At 43.6% G+C, this 17,372-nt stretch overlaps 1 protein-coding gene across 3 annotated transcripts in view; it reads right to left on the reverse strand.

Annotated features, from left to right (window-relative positions):
* Positions 1 to 17,372, reverse strand: part of LOC138497955 (serine/threonine-protein phosphatase 6 regulatory ankyrin repeat subunit B-like) — a 759,106-nt gene that overhangs the window by 263,796 nt on the left and 477,938 nt on the right. For all 3 annotated transcript variants that reach the window (XM_069621713.1, XM_069621714.1, XM_069621712.1), the window contains exon 13: positions 13,984 to 14,112. In XM_069621713.1, coding sequence (XP_069477814.1) covers positions 13,984 to 14,112 — 129 coding nt within the window. The remainder of the gene's footprint in view (positions 1 to 13,983; positions 14,113 to 17,372) is intronic.

The following is a 17,372-nucleotide window of genomic DNA, read 5'->3' on the forward strand; positions in this document are numbered from 1 at the left end:
CACCTCTCTAACCAACACACCTCACACGTCTCACCAATTTCCCATTGCAACTTGCGTTCCTAATCCTCTCAGTCTGTCATAAACACACACACACATGTGCTCTGTCACACTGCCAAGTCGCAATTTGCACTCCCCAGTCCCTGCCACACTCCAAATCATACTCCCAACTCACACCTTGCACTCCCCAATTCCTCCCGCAGTATGCAGTGCTTTATTTTTTATGCTACTTCTGCATCTTGAATTCTTTCTCCCATTCTATCACACTCTTCCCTCATCTTTCCAATCTGCAGCTCACTGCCTCTTTCTGGCCAACCGCTCCCACTCTGCTTTTTGGCCCACTGACGCTGACTCCACGCTCACCTCTAGTTTCTCTTCCTCCACTCCCTCTCTGATTTCTGGCACGCTGCTCCGTCTCTGTTGTCTGGCCCACCGCCCCATTCCTTCTTCTCTGCTCTCTTTCCCACTGCTTCCCCCTCTAACCCACTGCTTTCCCTTTGCTTTCTTGCCCACCACTCCACATCTCACCCATCACCCCCACTCTCTCTCCTTTCCCTCTCATATTGTGGCCATTTCTACATTTATTTTTTAAATGTGAATTTAGCACCAGATCCTCAAATAATTGGGTATCTAAACAAAGAGCAGGTGATATGCTATTTTTAGATAACCCATTTTTTGGAAATTAGCAGGTCACCTTATTCTCAAAGGTGACCTATGGATTTCCACAGGGCTGAGCTGTGGCATAAATGATGTACTGGCCGCTGGCCAGCCACCTTTTGTGTCGGAAGTGCTCTCCCTACAATGTCCTACAGGCTCCCATTGCATTTCTCTGTGACAGGCCTTTAAGGGGCCTGCCTCTGTAAAATGTGACCCAAAAAACACATTGCTATCCTATTTGAGAAACAGAAATGCAAGTGAGATAACAGCGGTTAATAACTCTACTGTATTTGTATTTTTGTATTTTATTTATTTGTAAAGTGCGCCGGGCCCGGAGGCATCTGGGCGCATAATCTTAGAGAACACAGTTTCAGTTACATACAATAGCAACGGAGAATGGCTCAACCAGTTTACAGCCACATACAGGTAGGACCAGCTTACAGTATGAGAGCAATAAGTAAGGTACAGGCGATATATACAAAAAGACATACAGGCATTATGGTCACATGCTCAGTGATAAGGAGCACGAGTGAGAGACAGCAAGGCAGTATCCGAGGTAGCATGGCAAGTATATCAGATGTTTTGTACAAAAAGCCATAATTTGGTTTTATTCTTGAATGATTGGAAGGAGGGCTCAGCTCTAATAGCGTTAGGGAGAGAGTTCCAGAGCTTAGCATCCAGGACAGGAAAGCTCACACCACCTGCTTTTTGTAGTTTGAATCTAGGAAGGGATAGGCTATGGGTTTGGGCCGCTCTCATGGGTCGGGTGGAGGTGTGAAGTGTGAGGCGGTTGGATAAGTTGGTAGGGGCCTGGTTAGCCAGGCACTTGTGCATCAAGGCAAGAGTTTTCAGTGAGATTCTGTGCTTGACAGGAAGCCAATGTAGATTACCTCTGTGGCAGGAGATATGGTGGTTTCTTGGTCTATTTAATGCCGCTCTGATGGCATTGTTCTGGGTAATTTGGAGTTTGTTAAGGTTGGACAGACTGCTCCCTAGGTAGAGGGTGCTGCAATAGTCTATCTTGGACATGATGAGAGTTCTGGGCAGGATGATACAATTGGGAGTGGTCAAAAATGGTCTATAGGCCGTGATACGTTTGCATGTATAAGCAGAAGCTGACCTGACTGCATTGGTTTGTCTGGTCATTGATAGTGTGGAGTCGATATAGATTCCTAAGGTTTTTGTATCCTTAGAAACCTTGATGACGTTGCTGTCAATGTTGAATGACTTGAAGGAATGGTCAAGTTTATTGAGACGTTAATTGGAACCCAGAATGAGGAGTTCCGTTTTCTCATCATTGAGACAAAGTTCATGTTGCGCCATCCAGGCCTGAATGACCATGTAGACGTCGTTCAAGGATTTAGTGTCCACTGTATAATCACCCGTAATGGGGATGAGTATCTGGGTGTCATCAGCATAATTAGTGTATGAGACACCCAGATAGTGAAGAACATCAAAAACTGGTTTAGTAAACACATTATAAAGTGTAGGAGACACACAAGAACCTTGAGGAACACCACAGTAAATGGGAGCAGGGTCCGCAGATGCTGACGGGAAAAATACCTGCATGGATCTGTTGCTTAAGAAGGAACTCATCCAAGCAGTGGCAGAGTCAGAAAAGTGGGCGGCAGATTTGAGGTGCAGGCACAGGATTTGCTGATTAACCAAATCAAAAGTCGCAGAGAGAACTAGTAGTAATAACAAGGCTAGTTTCCCGTTGTTTTTCAAAACCTCGATTTGTGTTTTGAGGTCAATCAGGGCAATTTCAGTCCCATGCCTGGGGCGGAAACCAGATTGTCTCAAACCAAGAAGATTGTTAAATTCGTGATAGTCCTGGATCTGAAGGTAAACCGCTCAATCTAATCTTTGGAGCATGAATGGGACAGTAGTGATGGGTCTGTAATTAGTTGGTATGCTAGGGTCTAGGGGAGGTTTTTTGAGCAGGGGGATAACCCAAGCGTCCTTTAGATTGTCCGGGACAATACCTGTTTTGAAGGATGAATTTATTAAGGCAGTGATAAATGGGGCTAGATCGTGAGAGGCTTCCTTGGTAATAGGAGCAGGGCACAAGTCACCTTGACAGTTGGATGGTTTAATTTTGTTGATGATACCTTCCACTTCAGCAATAATGAGTAGGGAAAAGGTGAAATATTTAATGTTAGGGGTGGCCAGGGGGGTGGAACTCGAAGGAGTGGTACAAGGCTTATCCGTCTGTAGGCAATTTTGCTTGCCTTTGATTTTAGTTTGGAGGGTGTCAATTTTGTCCAGGAGTGCTGTCTGTATGTTTGTACACCATTTGCTATCTTTAGTACAAGTGTCAGGAGGCATAGCGGGTGATTTAAGTTCCTTCAGAATCTTAAATAATTCTTTAGTGTTTGAGTCTGCTTGCGTAATACGATTGTTGAAAATCTCTTTTTAGCCTGGAAGATAGCTTCTTTATAGTTGAGGGAAGCTAAAATGAGACCGTCCTTGTGGGCATCAGAGGGATGACTTTTCCACTGGGTTTCAGCTCTACGTTTTGCTTTTCGGAGCACTCTCAGCTGTGGTGTGAACCACGAGTTGAGATGCACGCACGGTTTAGATTTCCTAAATTCAATAGGGGCGATTGAATTTAGAGCTGTGAGCGTGGCGTGATAATATGTATCCGCTAGCATTGATGGGTCAGAGCAAGAATCTGTAACTTTATTAAGGGTGGGAAGGTTAAGAGGGAGTAATTTGTTTCTTGTTATGCACCTTTTGTTTATAGTGGGCAGGGCAGGCACCATCGTTGGTATAGGACGGTGGACAGCTTCTATGTTGAAAGTAATAATATGGTGATCTGACCAAGCGCCAGGTAAATTGGTTTGTAAACTGATGTTGCAGTTAGCATCAGCCTACCAATCAAGTGCCCTCCCTTTGATGTGGGTAGGATCTTGGATGTGATGGGTGAATCCCAAGTCAGTTAAGGTATTAGCAAGGTCGGTCGCAGTGGGGTCATTAGGATCTTGGTAGCCCAAGTTGAGGTCCCCTAGGAGGATGATTTGCAATTTAGTTTTAGATTTGTCTAATAATAAGGATGTAATCTCATCCACAAAAGATGTAGCAGGGCCAGGTGGTCTGTAGATAAGATGTAAGGTGGCCATTTGTTTGGGAGATATTGGTAACTTAACCGGGAGTAGCTCAGCTGACTGGAACTTTAGATTAGGCATTGCTCTAAGGCCAAGAGAGTTTTTGTGAATGAAGGGAACTCCGTCCCCTCTGGATTGTGAGGTGTTACAGTTGCATCTAGTGATGGAATAGTCTGTAGGTATGGCAAGGTAGAGTAAGGGTCCAGAGGCTGCATGTAGCCAAGTCTCTGATATTGCGATAAAATCAAGTCACAAAAGGAAAAAGTATGACATGGTCAGGAAGACCCTATCATGCAGTGGCACCCACTGTGTGACTATTTGAAGCAGGCGCATAGGGTTCCCTACAATTTCTGCAAATTTCAAATCATATCTTGTTTGTAAATTTGAGATGCACTTTTAAATGTGCAGAAACAGACCCTGATTTGCGCAAAGGGGTGAAATAGGCCATCTGAATCAGCGCATATATTTTTCATAGTGCCATAGTGAATTGGGCTGCTCTTCCTTTGACACAAGTGATGAAATGTGCTTGCGCATTCCATTTCTTGTGCCAATTTGTTTTTAGAACTTTCCCATGTGTTTTTTCATGATTGTTTTCCGCAAAAATTGGCATTTGCTAATGGTCGTTTTTGCAAAAACTGCCTCTTTTGCAGCATTTTGCGGGGTCAGAAAATCACTAGAAGCTGGAGCGTCTGGTTATCAAATCAGAATGCACACAAAATTGATACATCTATTCTCTGTATCTACCCCAGATTAAGGACAACAAACCCCTTTATCGCAAATCCCTTTGGGTGTATTCAGTTAGGAGTCCTCTCTCTTTCACAAAAGATAATTAGTGACATTTTTGTGCTAATTTGGAAGTGCATCTTTTCTATGGAATTGAAAGTCACACAGCTAAACTCACTTTCATCCCAAATCTGTCTTTTAAATACCTATCTTTTTTCACAGGTCCAAATTATTCAATCCTTCCATAAATTTGGTGTCAGATAATTCCTGTGGAAATCTGCAGGAATTCATTTGGTTTACTTTGAATTTACAAAGAGCTGTGCTTTATACTATCTTTTCCCATGTAAAACAAGTCTTGCTTGGTTTGGAATACAGTGCAAAAGCACGGTGCAATTACCACTTTACATGCTCAGTTTGGACTGAGCTCTCCTGATTGGAGGTTACCACCCAGTCCAACTGTGAATCAGCAGGCAAATGGTTCCAATGGGGCTATGTTCAATTACATTGGGTCATTTTCATACTCACCTCTATATAATTCTTCAAGGCACAGAGCCAGCAGAGACCCTCAATTGTACCCAGGGAACTTCAATTCAGTTGGCCTCTCCTGATCTATGGTTCCCTTTTCCAGGAAAGCAACTTTGCCTCAGATAAATCTGCTTCAGGCTGCTTCAATGACTAGACCCTTTCATCTCAAGATATTATCCAAGAACATCACTGATCCATTTGGAACAGGTCTTCCCATTCTTTGTAGATTTCAAAATACTAGCTCTTCTTAATTATGTGTTGTTTCTACTTTTAACATGGCAATATTCACACATTGGGCCTCATTATAACCCAGGTGGTACGGGCTTAACGGCGCCAGTAAAGGTGCCGCTACCGTCAACCCCGTACTGCCTGATTACGAGGTCCCCTCGCGGGACCCGCTCTGCACGTCTGGTTTTACCAGACGTGCAGAGCGGGTCCTGCGAGGGGAGGAGGGAGCAAACAATGGGCCGCTCGTAATCGGCCCGTTGTTTGCTCCCTCTCCCATTCCTATTCAGCACTATGGGGGCTGAAATGAGAATGGGGAAGGTCCGGGCCCGGGTTCCGAGAAGGAGGAATTACCGGGCCCTCCGAACTCAGAATGGCCCGGTAATTCCTCATTCTGGGAACCCAGACGTGATTTTGGCGGCAGCCATGAGGCCAATAGCGGCATGGCTACCACCGAGATCGTAATGAGGCCCATTGTGTCATCATGACCTCACACTTTGTGATTGGCTAAATCTTTCAATTGGCTTCCTTGAAAGTTAGACAATCCGAGAGAATACACCCCTCAATCCTGATAGATGGATTGTTTTCAATTCCAAATCATATGTTGCTCGATATTTTATCATAGCGACATGACAATTTGGGGGAATATGGATTTCTGAATTGCCATGGTCCACACAAATGCTGGAAAATGTGGAATGAATGTGTAGGATTCATTTTGATGGAAAGCTTAATATTAATAATTTGATCAATTATTAATAGAAAGATAGTAAGTTGAATGTGGAATCATTTAATATAGAAGGCCTCACAGTTTCCAATCATCTTTCCTTTTGATTGTAATTTGTATGATTATGGAGTTATATTGAAAATAATTTTTGGGATCTGAAATGTCATTTTGAACTACTAAGTGAGGATTTCTTTGGTTTCGAATTGGGAAGGTACAGCATGCCTGGACTTGACTATTGCTATTGATTGACTTGGATCACCTGACAAGGGCTCTTTTTGTTTACAAATCCTGTCAGCACAATTGTATTGGAGGATCCAGTTTTTATAAACAATAATCTTTGTTTGAGCCCAGGGTGCCATGTAAATAGTTTATATTTTTATCAGCACAGAATAATGTGCCTGAGCCTTTGTCAGAATGCATTCGAATGTACTTTTTAATCTGGTGTCGCAAACAGTTAAACCCACAAAAATCCATCGTTGCCAACAAGTAACCCTGGTGCACTCTGTCCAGGCAAAAAAAACTTACTTTATATTATACACTGATACAAAAATCTTGAAATTATTAATTTTGTTTTTTACTGCACCGTATATCAAATCCTCACTCAGAGGATTTCTCAATTTAAGAATACAACTCTTAGTATCTCCACAATGTTAACCATTGTTTTTGTATAAATATGATGGCACATATTAGATTTATGTGACCCATGTATATATGTCCGGCACTCATTAGCAAGAGAGTGTAATTAATGTCCTTTAACACAACTTTAGGTGCTTGATGCATTTCGGATACCAACGTATCCTTCTTCAGTGACTAAGGGCCTCATTACGAGGATGGCGATAGTTTGCAGGTATGGTAACAACGGTACCGGTAACCTTACCGGTACCATTGTTAGTGTACCGGCAAACTCGTAATGAGGCCCCATATCACTGTATGTTTCAATGTCGTATTGCTAATCACAATGTCACAACACACTACAAGACAAAATGATAACAATAATTCAGTTTGCTTGTGAATATTACAAATTATTTACAATAAATAATTAAGTCCCCAATTCTGTGAACTCAACTAAACTCTATTTAATGTCCATATTACTGTTTCTTATTTACCTAAAAGTATCATTCCATTTCATGTCCTGTGTTTGCAACAGAGTACAACTATGTAGCCTGAGACCAATTTTACCCGACTGTGCCGTCGGTTGGGAAACCATTCCATAGGCCTCATTACACGGACGGCGGTAAGGGTTAACGGTCACCATTAATGGCAACGGTGACCGTTAACCCTTACCGCCGTACTACGAGGTCCCTTTGCGGGTTGGAGGATTTAACGCCTGCTTCTTGCAGGCGTTAAAATCCAACCCGCTAAGGGACCTCGGAGCTAATTACGGCACCGCAAAATTGCGGTGGCGTAATTAGCGCCTTCCCCAGTCCCATAGAGCCCTATGGGGCAGAAATGAGAATGGGGAAGGGCAATGGCCGAAAGGGGATTTACCGCCCCTCCAACCTTGGAATGGGGCGGTAAATCCCCTTTCCGCCAAGGCGGTGCCGGTATTTTACCGGCATGAGCCATGGCGCTAATAGCGCCATGGCTCACCGCCTACCGTGTAATGAGGCCCCATGTGTCCTAGTGTCCACGAGATAGAGCGCTGCAAATACTGCAACCTCTATGTACAAGCAGAGCCGTCAGTGCAGTTCCAACCATGTTGAGCCTGAAGCGACTCCAATAAAAGATGTACTCACTTTTTGTTGGTGTGTAATGTGTTTTGCACACAGAGGACAGTGCATCAAACCAGTAAGCCGGTCGGTTGCCCCGTGTCTGCAATAAAACGCTGACGCTGCTACGGCAACATCCTAACAGGAAAGGGGCTGCTGCACCTCGTGCATGGTGGCCAACTTAGGTTAGTTTTGACAAATACTCTGAGCTATGCTGGGCACTCAGATGTACTGCTTCATGAACCATCATTGACATTAAAGGTGTCCTCTGCACATAGCAAGGGCTAGATCTTAGCCGGTATCTACTACTATTGCTAAATGCCGGCTTTGAGATAATTGTATACCGGGACCCCTGGTTTTCCCCTAAACACCCTTCATTGTCTGTAGCAGACCTTTAAAGTGCTCGGAAGTGGTGTCTTTAAATGTTTCTGTTAGAGTGGCCCTAGCAGGTTACGGGGCATCAAACATATTGCCCCTCATTACGACCCTGGCGTTAAGGGATTACCGGTACCGGTAAGGGTACCGGTACCGGTAATCCCTTAACGCCTGATTACGAGGTCCCTTTGCGGATCCTGACCTTAACGGCTGGTCTGTACCAGCCGTTAAGGTAAGGACCCGCAAAGGGACCTTGAAGGTGATTATGGTACCGGATTTTGCAGTACCTTAGTTACCGCCTTTCCCATTCCCATTGAGCCCTATGGGGCAAAAATGGGAATGGGGAAGGGCCAATGGTAAATGGGGAATTACCGCCCCGCCAACCTTGGAATGGGGCGGTAATTCCCCATGTCACCATGGCGTATCCGGTAAATTACCGGCGTTAACCATGGCGCTAATAGCGCCATTGGTTAACGCCAGGGTCGTAATGAGAGCCATTGACTGTAATTGTGTTTTCTCGTGTCATCCGAATGATGCTGCTGCTACCAAGGCAACGCTTCGTTGTCAGTGAGGCTGCTGCTCTTCGCACTGAGCAGTCATGTCGGCAATGCTTCCACCGCTCTTCTCTGCATCCAGAATTCAGATGAATTCTGTCTCCAGTCGTTCAATGTCCCTCATTACCTAATGATGTGGTGAGAAAGTCTCTAGCAATGCGCATTTGCCAATCCTTCCATTTTAACCCACATGAAACAAAACTAACAAGCACCCGGCATACTGCCTGTTGTTGTAACTCTCTTGTTAATTTTCCCAAAAAAGAAAACTATGTCCTCACATATTGGACTATATCTGAGGTCAAAAAGAGACAAGGTGAGCACTCAACTTCAGCTTCTCAAACAGTCAAATGCTTAGTCCCAATCACTTGCCCTTATCTCTCTGAGTTCTTTGATATCTCTTTCTCTGTTGAACTCTTCCCTGCTTCCTTCATATCTGTCCTAGTCCTTTTGAGGAAACCCTCTGCTGACCAGACTATCCCAGCAAATGATTGCCCAGTTCCTCTTACAACATTATTCCATGGTCCTTGAGCCGGTAATCTTAAAACGGATCACTTCGCACAGTGAGGATAATGGCCTTTGACAGGGATCAATTTTAAGATTGAATAAGCAGGAGCTAAAATTAGCCCCTGGGTATCTTTAATTAACCAGTGAGCAGGAGCTACCACTTGGGAACGAAGAGCTAGTACATAATGTTCCACAAATCTGACTTACACATAAGATGGAAACCTAACATTTAGTCCATTATTTATAAACCCTTAGGCTTAAAATGTCAAGTAGATGTGTCCTAATGCTCATCTATAGATTGTCACAAATGCACAGATTTAATGACACAAAGGTATGTTTGCTTGGCATCTGTTGGCATGGGGAGCCAAAAATAGTTCCTGGTAGCTGTTTGGGTCAAGCTAACCAGGCCCTCCTAGGTGATAAGGGGGAGCTAAATATCTCCCAGCTCCCCTCAATTTCAAACCCTGCAGTTGAGATCCACTTTAATCTCACTTCCATAGTAAGCATTCCACTGAGAATGAACACAAGCAGGTCTCCAACGTTCTCTCTGATGCGCTCCACTCTAAACTCTCATCAATCTTCATCCTTTAATGCTACATTGCCACTTTCGATGCTGTCAACCACTCCTCTCTCCTCCTCACTCTCTAGGACTTTGGGTTTCATGAGCCTGATATAGCCTGTATTGCCTCTTAACTGGAGCTATCCTATTTCCTCCTAGAACTTGCAAAGCTCAGGCTTCACCACTCTCCCTGACAACATTACACAATGATCCTTCTTTTGGACTTCTGCCCTTCACCCTCCAAACATCTGCCCTACACAGACTTATCATTTGTCATTTGGCTTTGACTATCATCTCTTTGCTGACCACACTCACATCTTATTTTCTGTTCCCACCTTCACTCCGGCTACTTTGGAACAGATTACCAACTGTCTCACTGTAATGCGTCACTGGATGGCTCTCCGCTGCCTCAAACTAAACTCTTCAAAGACAGAAGTTATCTTTCTCACGGTTTTCAAATCCCATCTCTCCCCTCTCCCTCTTTCTTGACATTCTTGCCTCCTAGCCAAAGGCTCGCAACCTCACAACCTTGGGTTCCTTTTTGATAGCGACCTCTGTCTGCAACAGTTCATGACAACAACTACCTCTGCATTCTCATTTCCAACATTTGTAAAATGCTTCCATTTCTTCTACAAAACCTCTAATCTCTCTGCAAATTCGACTACTTCTCATGCCTACTTTTTAGTCTTCCTCATAATCCCTTTCTCCTGCTAGAAAAAATCCTCAACTTTGCTACACTCATTCTCTACAATCTACCCAGATGCTCCCGCACTTCCAGTACCAACGTCGGAGGGTTATGCCTCAGGCTATTGCTCTTGTTGACATCAGTGCAATCAAAAACATTCACTGGACATGGAAAAAACTGCATTTTGATGGCAGCATCCCACAATGTCAATGATTACTACAAGCTATAAAGCAAAATGGCGTAAAGAGACTTACCTAGGTGAGATGTAGTATCATGATATGTGTACATTTTACATTTAATTCAGGATAGCGACCCTACCCATAAGTGTTGAAGTGGACCACTGGTACCCGAGAGGACCAGACACTGGTCTCTGCCCTTGTGGACAGGCTAAGGATTCAAACATACATGGGCCCCATAACAAGTTTGCTTATATTCTGGTGGTAAATCCGCGGGAAATACCGACAAATGCAATTACCGTTTCTGGCACTTGTCTGCGAGTATTACGGACAGATTACAAGTGCCGGTATACACAGTAAATCCCCATTTACTATGTACCAGCAAACTATTTGAACAAAGACTTTCGATCCATTCTTGAGAGGGAGGCATCACCTATCTCCTGGAAGCCCTACTTTTTGCCTGGAGCATTGCCTATCACACAGTTGTGATTGCGGTGGCTAATCACTTGAGGCCTGCATGGGCGAGAAAGGGGTATTCTCTTCCCAAGGCCTATTTAGAAGTGGTAGATCAAGGGCTGCAGGGCAGATTAACTTAAAGGTAAGTGACAGATTTCCACCTTTTTGACCACATGAATGGCCTGTTCAACTTTAGGGTTGGGAATAAACCACAGTCTCTGCTGAACTACTGACCTGTTGGTGGGCCTAATGACTAGGTCTCTGATCAATTCCTTTTGGCTAACTAATCTCCCAAAGTCACATGACAATGCCCATGTTTTAAATTCAGAAAGTATTCATGCATTTAGAATTGTATCTGTATCACCACAGTAGTCTTTGTGGCTCATTACAGGGTTGCCGGTATCCCACAGGTAATTCCACTGGGATACTGGCAACCCTGCCTTACCGTCTCCACTGCCCGATATCCCAGTATTAGCAGGATATTACGAGCAGCAGAGTGACAGTAGGTTCCCATGCCCATGGAGTCCTATAGTCCATAGAATCACTGGCATTGGGACTACCAGTGCCGAGGATTCTGACATTTATCTGCTGGTAGGGGCCTTATCTGCCGGCAGGTTAGGCTGCCAGGAGATTCATGACTCCCACCGGCAGATTTGTGTTTTGCCGGCCCGGAATAAATGCTGGTGTCAGAATTACTGGCATTTATTCCAGCAGTTATTCCGGAGTGGCAAACACGTAATGAGGTCCTTTGTCTTTTTAGTAATTCAGATTCAGAAGAAACTCATCATTTTTCCTTTGCGCCTTTTCAAGCTTCCTGTGCTTTCAATTGCGCCATTTATCTGTACAGCTTTTGCCTGAAGAGACTTAATTAATGTATCAACATGGCCCATTTAATTGTCAGGCTTTCGTTATCAATGACTATCAATGTTATCCATGGACTGCTCCATTCTCATGGGACCATCAGAGAGGTAATGGGTCATATGAATGACTCTGGTGATTGTAAACTGGTCGACTGACTAGACGTGTCGACTGCTAAAGGTGATGAACCTGTCAGCCAAATTAACCAGTTGATAATGGGGGTAAAGGAGCAGGGACGTTATTTAGGGGTCACCAGAGGTCGCAAGTGCGACCTCTGAGGACTCCCTTGGGACCTCTAAACAAAAAAAATAATGTTTTGTATTGCTAGCCCCTGGGCTGTGGCCAGTACCATGTGGCACTTTACTTCTGGAGTGGCTGGCTTTCTTGTTCAAGCCCCTTAAAAAAAATGAAGAAAAATAAGAACAGGAGTGCCACAAGTCTAGCACTTTCAGCACTGACCCTAAATGAGAAAGAATAGGAATACCAAATAAGCATAGCATTTCGGGGCTGGACTGCCCATGTGGGCAGGACAAAGACTGATATGCAAATGAATATTTCGCATCTGTGAAAGGTACAGTGAGCAAAAAGTGTGTGCTGCAAACTCTCATCTCAGAACTGGTTATCAGGCCATGTTCTTTCTGGAGAGGAGCGCCTGCTACCCTTTTTTGAAATACCAAATAATGTGTCTGTCTGGAATTCTATGAGTCACTGATTTAGTCTGTTCTTAAACGCCTCAACTCAGCCTTTCATCCTTCTGAGGTCGATAAATGAGTACCAACACAGGTTGGGTGATATTGGGTGTATATTTGTTCTATATAAAACGCTGAATCGTAAGTGCTATATAATAACACATCATTATCATTTGGTCATGGACGTCTGTTTGCATTCACAGTAATTTGGTAATATGGGCCTATGCACACTGATCTTAATGATACATATGGCGATCCACTCTTGTGGATCACATTATAGTGATAGCGTAACCATATTTTTAGTAGTGCACAATGCTTTGTGATGCCACTTCCTGTTTTGTCAACGGGTGGAAGGTTGTGTTCCATCACTTCCCACAATATCACTTCGGGGTGGGGTCAATTGACATCACTTCCTGTGATGCCATCATGGGTCAAGGGTTGGGTGATGTCACTTCTGCTACCACTGGCGCTTTGGTAAAATGACGTCCCTATAAAGGAGGAGGGTTTACTCGGATGGTGGGGGCAGGTAGTCGGGGAGGAGGGCAGACACTGGCGTGAGGAGGAGAAAGAGGCAGGGTTTGTAGCGTGGGTGAATAATGAGGGGGTTCTGTGGAGGTCAGGGTGAGTGGACAGGGACAAGAAAGTTAAGCCGCTGGGGAGTGGAGGGAGTTTGATCCTTGCTGACAAGAGAGAGCAGGGTGATGAACAGTGAGAACTGTCTGTCTTGGGTGGAAAAATGCTATGCATAAAATAGTACTGCCCTATAGACAAAAACATGTTTCTGGATATTGATGGAGCAAAGACTTGACATTTGAGATCATTTGCATACCAACAATGCTTTGCTCATTTGGCTCTGAACTGGAGGTGAACTTCCAGTGATGGCTACGGGGTGGTGCCATGCTGTGTTTGACTTGTATATACAGAGAGAGAGAGAGAGAGACGGAGAGAGAGAGAGAGAGAGAGAGAGAGAGAAAGAGAGAGAGGGACAGAGAGATAGGGGGAGAGACAAGAGAGAGACTGAGATAGAGAGCAAGTTGATCCAAAAATTACAACAGATTTATACCGTAATCAGGCTAACAAAGCCATGCATTTGGAAACTTTCCTGAACCACTTCTTAGGCACAGATATGCTTCTTCTATCTGTGCCTAAAGAAATGAGGTAAGGATCAGGAAAGCTTGTAAATAATATGTTACTTACTAGCCTAAATAAGGTATATTTGAATCAATGCATTATATGTTAGCCCTGGCTAACACAGTAGGAATAAAGTGTGTGAGTGTGTGTATTCATTGTATCCTTACTTTGACTCCTAATATTTCTGGGTGTGGTGTGAGCTACAAGAAGTATGCGCATAAACAAAAATGAATTTATTGTGCCTGAAAAGAGAAGCAAAAAAACTAATTATGGATCTTATTTTTTTAATGGCTGTCTATTAAAACTATGGGTCTGTTTTAGTTGCCTACTTTGTTTTCCTGGTTCACACATGCAACTGCTTCAGGGCGGCTCTTTTCATTGGCGAGGTAGTTCAGGATCTCTTCTACAACGGGCAAGTGGCAATGGCGCACAGCGATGTGAAGAGGATTGTCTCCAACCTGAGAAAGATGAATCAGACATGAAGTTTATTAGTGATAGAAAAAACGAGCAGGTAATGCACTGCAAAATAAAACCTTACAAAATTAAATACTCCATCAAGCAAAAAAGGCCAAACTTCTTAAAACCAGTCGCTGACAACATTTTGGGTACAATTGGTGATCGCCCGGGTTTAGAATCATCTGATTCCAAAAACAAAACTGTGATTTGTTGGGTTTCACAACCTGCACATACACAGTGGCAAATTTAATCAATGTCAGGGAGGAATCGGCACCAGTGAAGTTTCAGGTGATGTTGGACTGATGTCTATTGTCTACCTTTGATAGTGTCAGTCATTCCATTGTACTCTCTACATCGCTGTTTCCGATAGTTGACGTGGTCAGTGTCTCAGGAGAGTCTAGACTGTCTGTCTCCCCATTCTAGAATAATACACTTCTATCATTTGGGTTGGTTCTCTGGGGTACACTTTGTCACCAATCATATACCAGTGAGGCTGTACACTGAAGAGGGGCACGCATGCGCAGTGCGCTTGTAAATGGTACAGCATGGGGTCATGAGCACGGACAGTGCCAAACAACAGAATGCATGTTCATATATGTTTGTTACTGGCAAACATTATTAACATTTAAAGCGTGAATGAGGCACTGTGCTATGTTATAGCCTAAAACAAAATAACAAGCAGCACACATATGACACGAATCACCACAGCAACACTACACTCCATCCAATCTATCCTAGTCGATCATGGCCTTACCCAAAAAGTCCTAGCCCCTACATACACTAAAGGACGGACATTAGATTGGATAGCCAACCGAAACTGCACCATGACCATTTCCAACATTTTACCACAAACGTGGACTGACCACCACCTCATTTGCTTCTCATCCACCATAGAGCCGCATATGCCTACTAGAAGCAAAAAAGAAATCACAGCCGAAAAACTACTTCTTCTCCTCCTACCTGCCGTCACCGCTAGCACCGTCAATTCTGACCCTAACATGCTAGTTGAGACTTTCAACAATACTATGTCCAAAGCCTTGGATACCATCGCCCCTATTAAACTGTGCAAAAGCAAACGAGAATCTCATCTTAACTCTTGGTTCACCCCCCACCTCAAGGAATTACAAATCCAAAAACGCAAACTCCAAGCTATTTGGAGGCATACACCTTCAGTTGAAAATAAAACCTCACTTGGCAACTTGGCCATAAAATATAAGAAGGAAATAATCCAAACTAAAAAGAATACATTTAATGAGAGAATTAGCGAAGCCAACTTAAATTCCAAAGAACTCTTCTCTGTCCTGCGAGAAATGGAAAACCCAATCACTCCCATAGATAATGCCCCCAAGGACAAACAATGGTGCACTAGCATCCAAAATGCTTTAGCGAATAAAATCACAACTCCTCAAACAAAAATTGCTAAGAAGAAAGCATCCCTGAATTCCACTGGAAACCATACCTCCCACATGGCAGATATACCTAGAATAGTCACTCAAAGTAACTGCAAACCTTTCAGATTTTCCAACATATCCATACTGGAAACCGAAAAGGTGATATTATCCTTGAAACCATCCAACTGCCAAGGTGACAGCTGTCCAGCACAAGTCATTAAGGATGCAGCTAGAGACCTAGCGCCCTTCATTTCTTAATTAATAAACTCCTCCTTCAGATCTAGCACTGTACCCGCTAACCTTAAAGAATCCTGGGTTCTGCCACTCCTAAAAAACAGACCCTTGACCCAGCCATCCCAACCAATTATAGGCCCATTACTACGATCCAATTTCTCCCTAAAATCATTGACAGAGTAGCTTACCTCCAGATCCAAAATTATCTGGAGACAAATCAACTACAAGGATCACGCCAATCTGGCTTCATGCCACTACATGGTACTGAAACGGCCCTAATCGACCTTAAGACACAAATCAACGAGTTGAAGGATAAAGGTAAAACAGTTATGCTCCTCCTCCTTGACTTATCGGCAGCCTTCGACCTAGTGGACCACGCAGTGTTATACAACCATCTAGCGTCTGCCGCCCATTTCTCAAATGAAGCTATAGCATGGGTACAATCCTTCCTAGCCAACCGTAAAATCAGAGTGTTCTCCCCATTAGCCTCAGCGGACCCATTACATATCACCTGTGGCATCCCACAAGGTTCATGTGTCTCCCCCACAATGTACAATATCTTCACTAAGCCACTCTTTAACAAACTTGACAGATTGGGGGTAACCTACACCAATTATGCGGACGATACGCAGATCCTCATACCACTATCTGGCAACTTTGTTGAAGACACAGCGCTAGTAAATAAGATCTACCTCATCATTTAGGCATGGATGGCCTCTCATGGCCTCTGCCTGAATGACGATAAAACAGAGATACTGATACTGGGTACCGAATCCAACCTCCAAAAACTTACCCCTAACTATAGTGCCTTCAACATAGACGGCAATATAATGAAGTGGCAACGGAGGTAAAAACAGTAGGTTTTTACCTTGACTCCACTTTATCTCTCAAAAAACAAGCCAATTACTTGACTTCTTCCACAGCCTACACCTGCAAATTAATCAGGGCCTGCAGACCTTACTTGTCCAAAACCAATTGCATCACACTAGCCAATGCCCTAGTAATGTCCAAACTGGATTACTGTAATGCCCTATATGCGGGCGCCAATAAAACTGTCACAAACAAATTGCAAGTTTATACAGTTTACGCCATGGTGGTAAAGGTACGACCCAGGCGGTAACTTACCGCCTGGGTCGTAATGAGGCCCACTGACATTAACCATTTGGTAATTAACATAAATAAAGCAAAGGTGATGATCCTGAAACCTGCTGGGAAAAGAAAGCTAGTGAATTTTAAATGGGTTTCAATAGATGAAATTTTAGGTAAAGTCAGTGATTTGGTGTATTTGGGATTTAATATCTATGAAGTTGAAAAATCAGAGCTACGCTACCTAGATCTTAGGAAAGAATTGAATATTTTGATTTCCCAGGGCAAAATGATTGATCACTATTATGGAAAATTTACTGCAAAACCCCCTTTTACAATTATATCGATCCAAGGTGGTTCCAATAATTAGTTATGGAGCGAATCCCATATTGATGGATAAGGAGATGAATTTGGCCAGTCTGGAGGACATCCTTTGGAAAAAGGTATCAGATCTCCCTTTAAATCACCCCCATGCTCTGGTCTGATTCGAGTTGGGTCTGTTGTCCTCAGGTTCTATATTATAGGGAAGGTGTTAACCTTTTACAGAAAAA

The sequence above is a fragment of the Ambystoma mexicanum genome, chromosome 5q (assembly GCF_040938575.1).
Source record: "Ambystoma mexicanum isolate Mex_15411 chromosome 5q, UKY_AmexF1_1, whole genome shotgun sequence".
Classification (NCBI taxonomy): Eukaryota; Metazoa; Chordata; class Amphibia; order Caudata; family Ambystomatidae; genus Ambystoma; species Ambystoma mexicanum.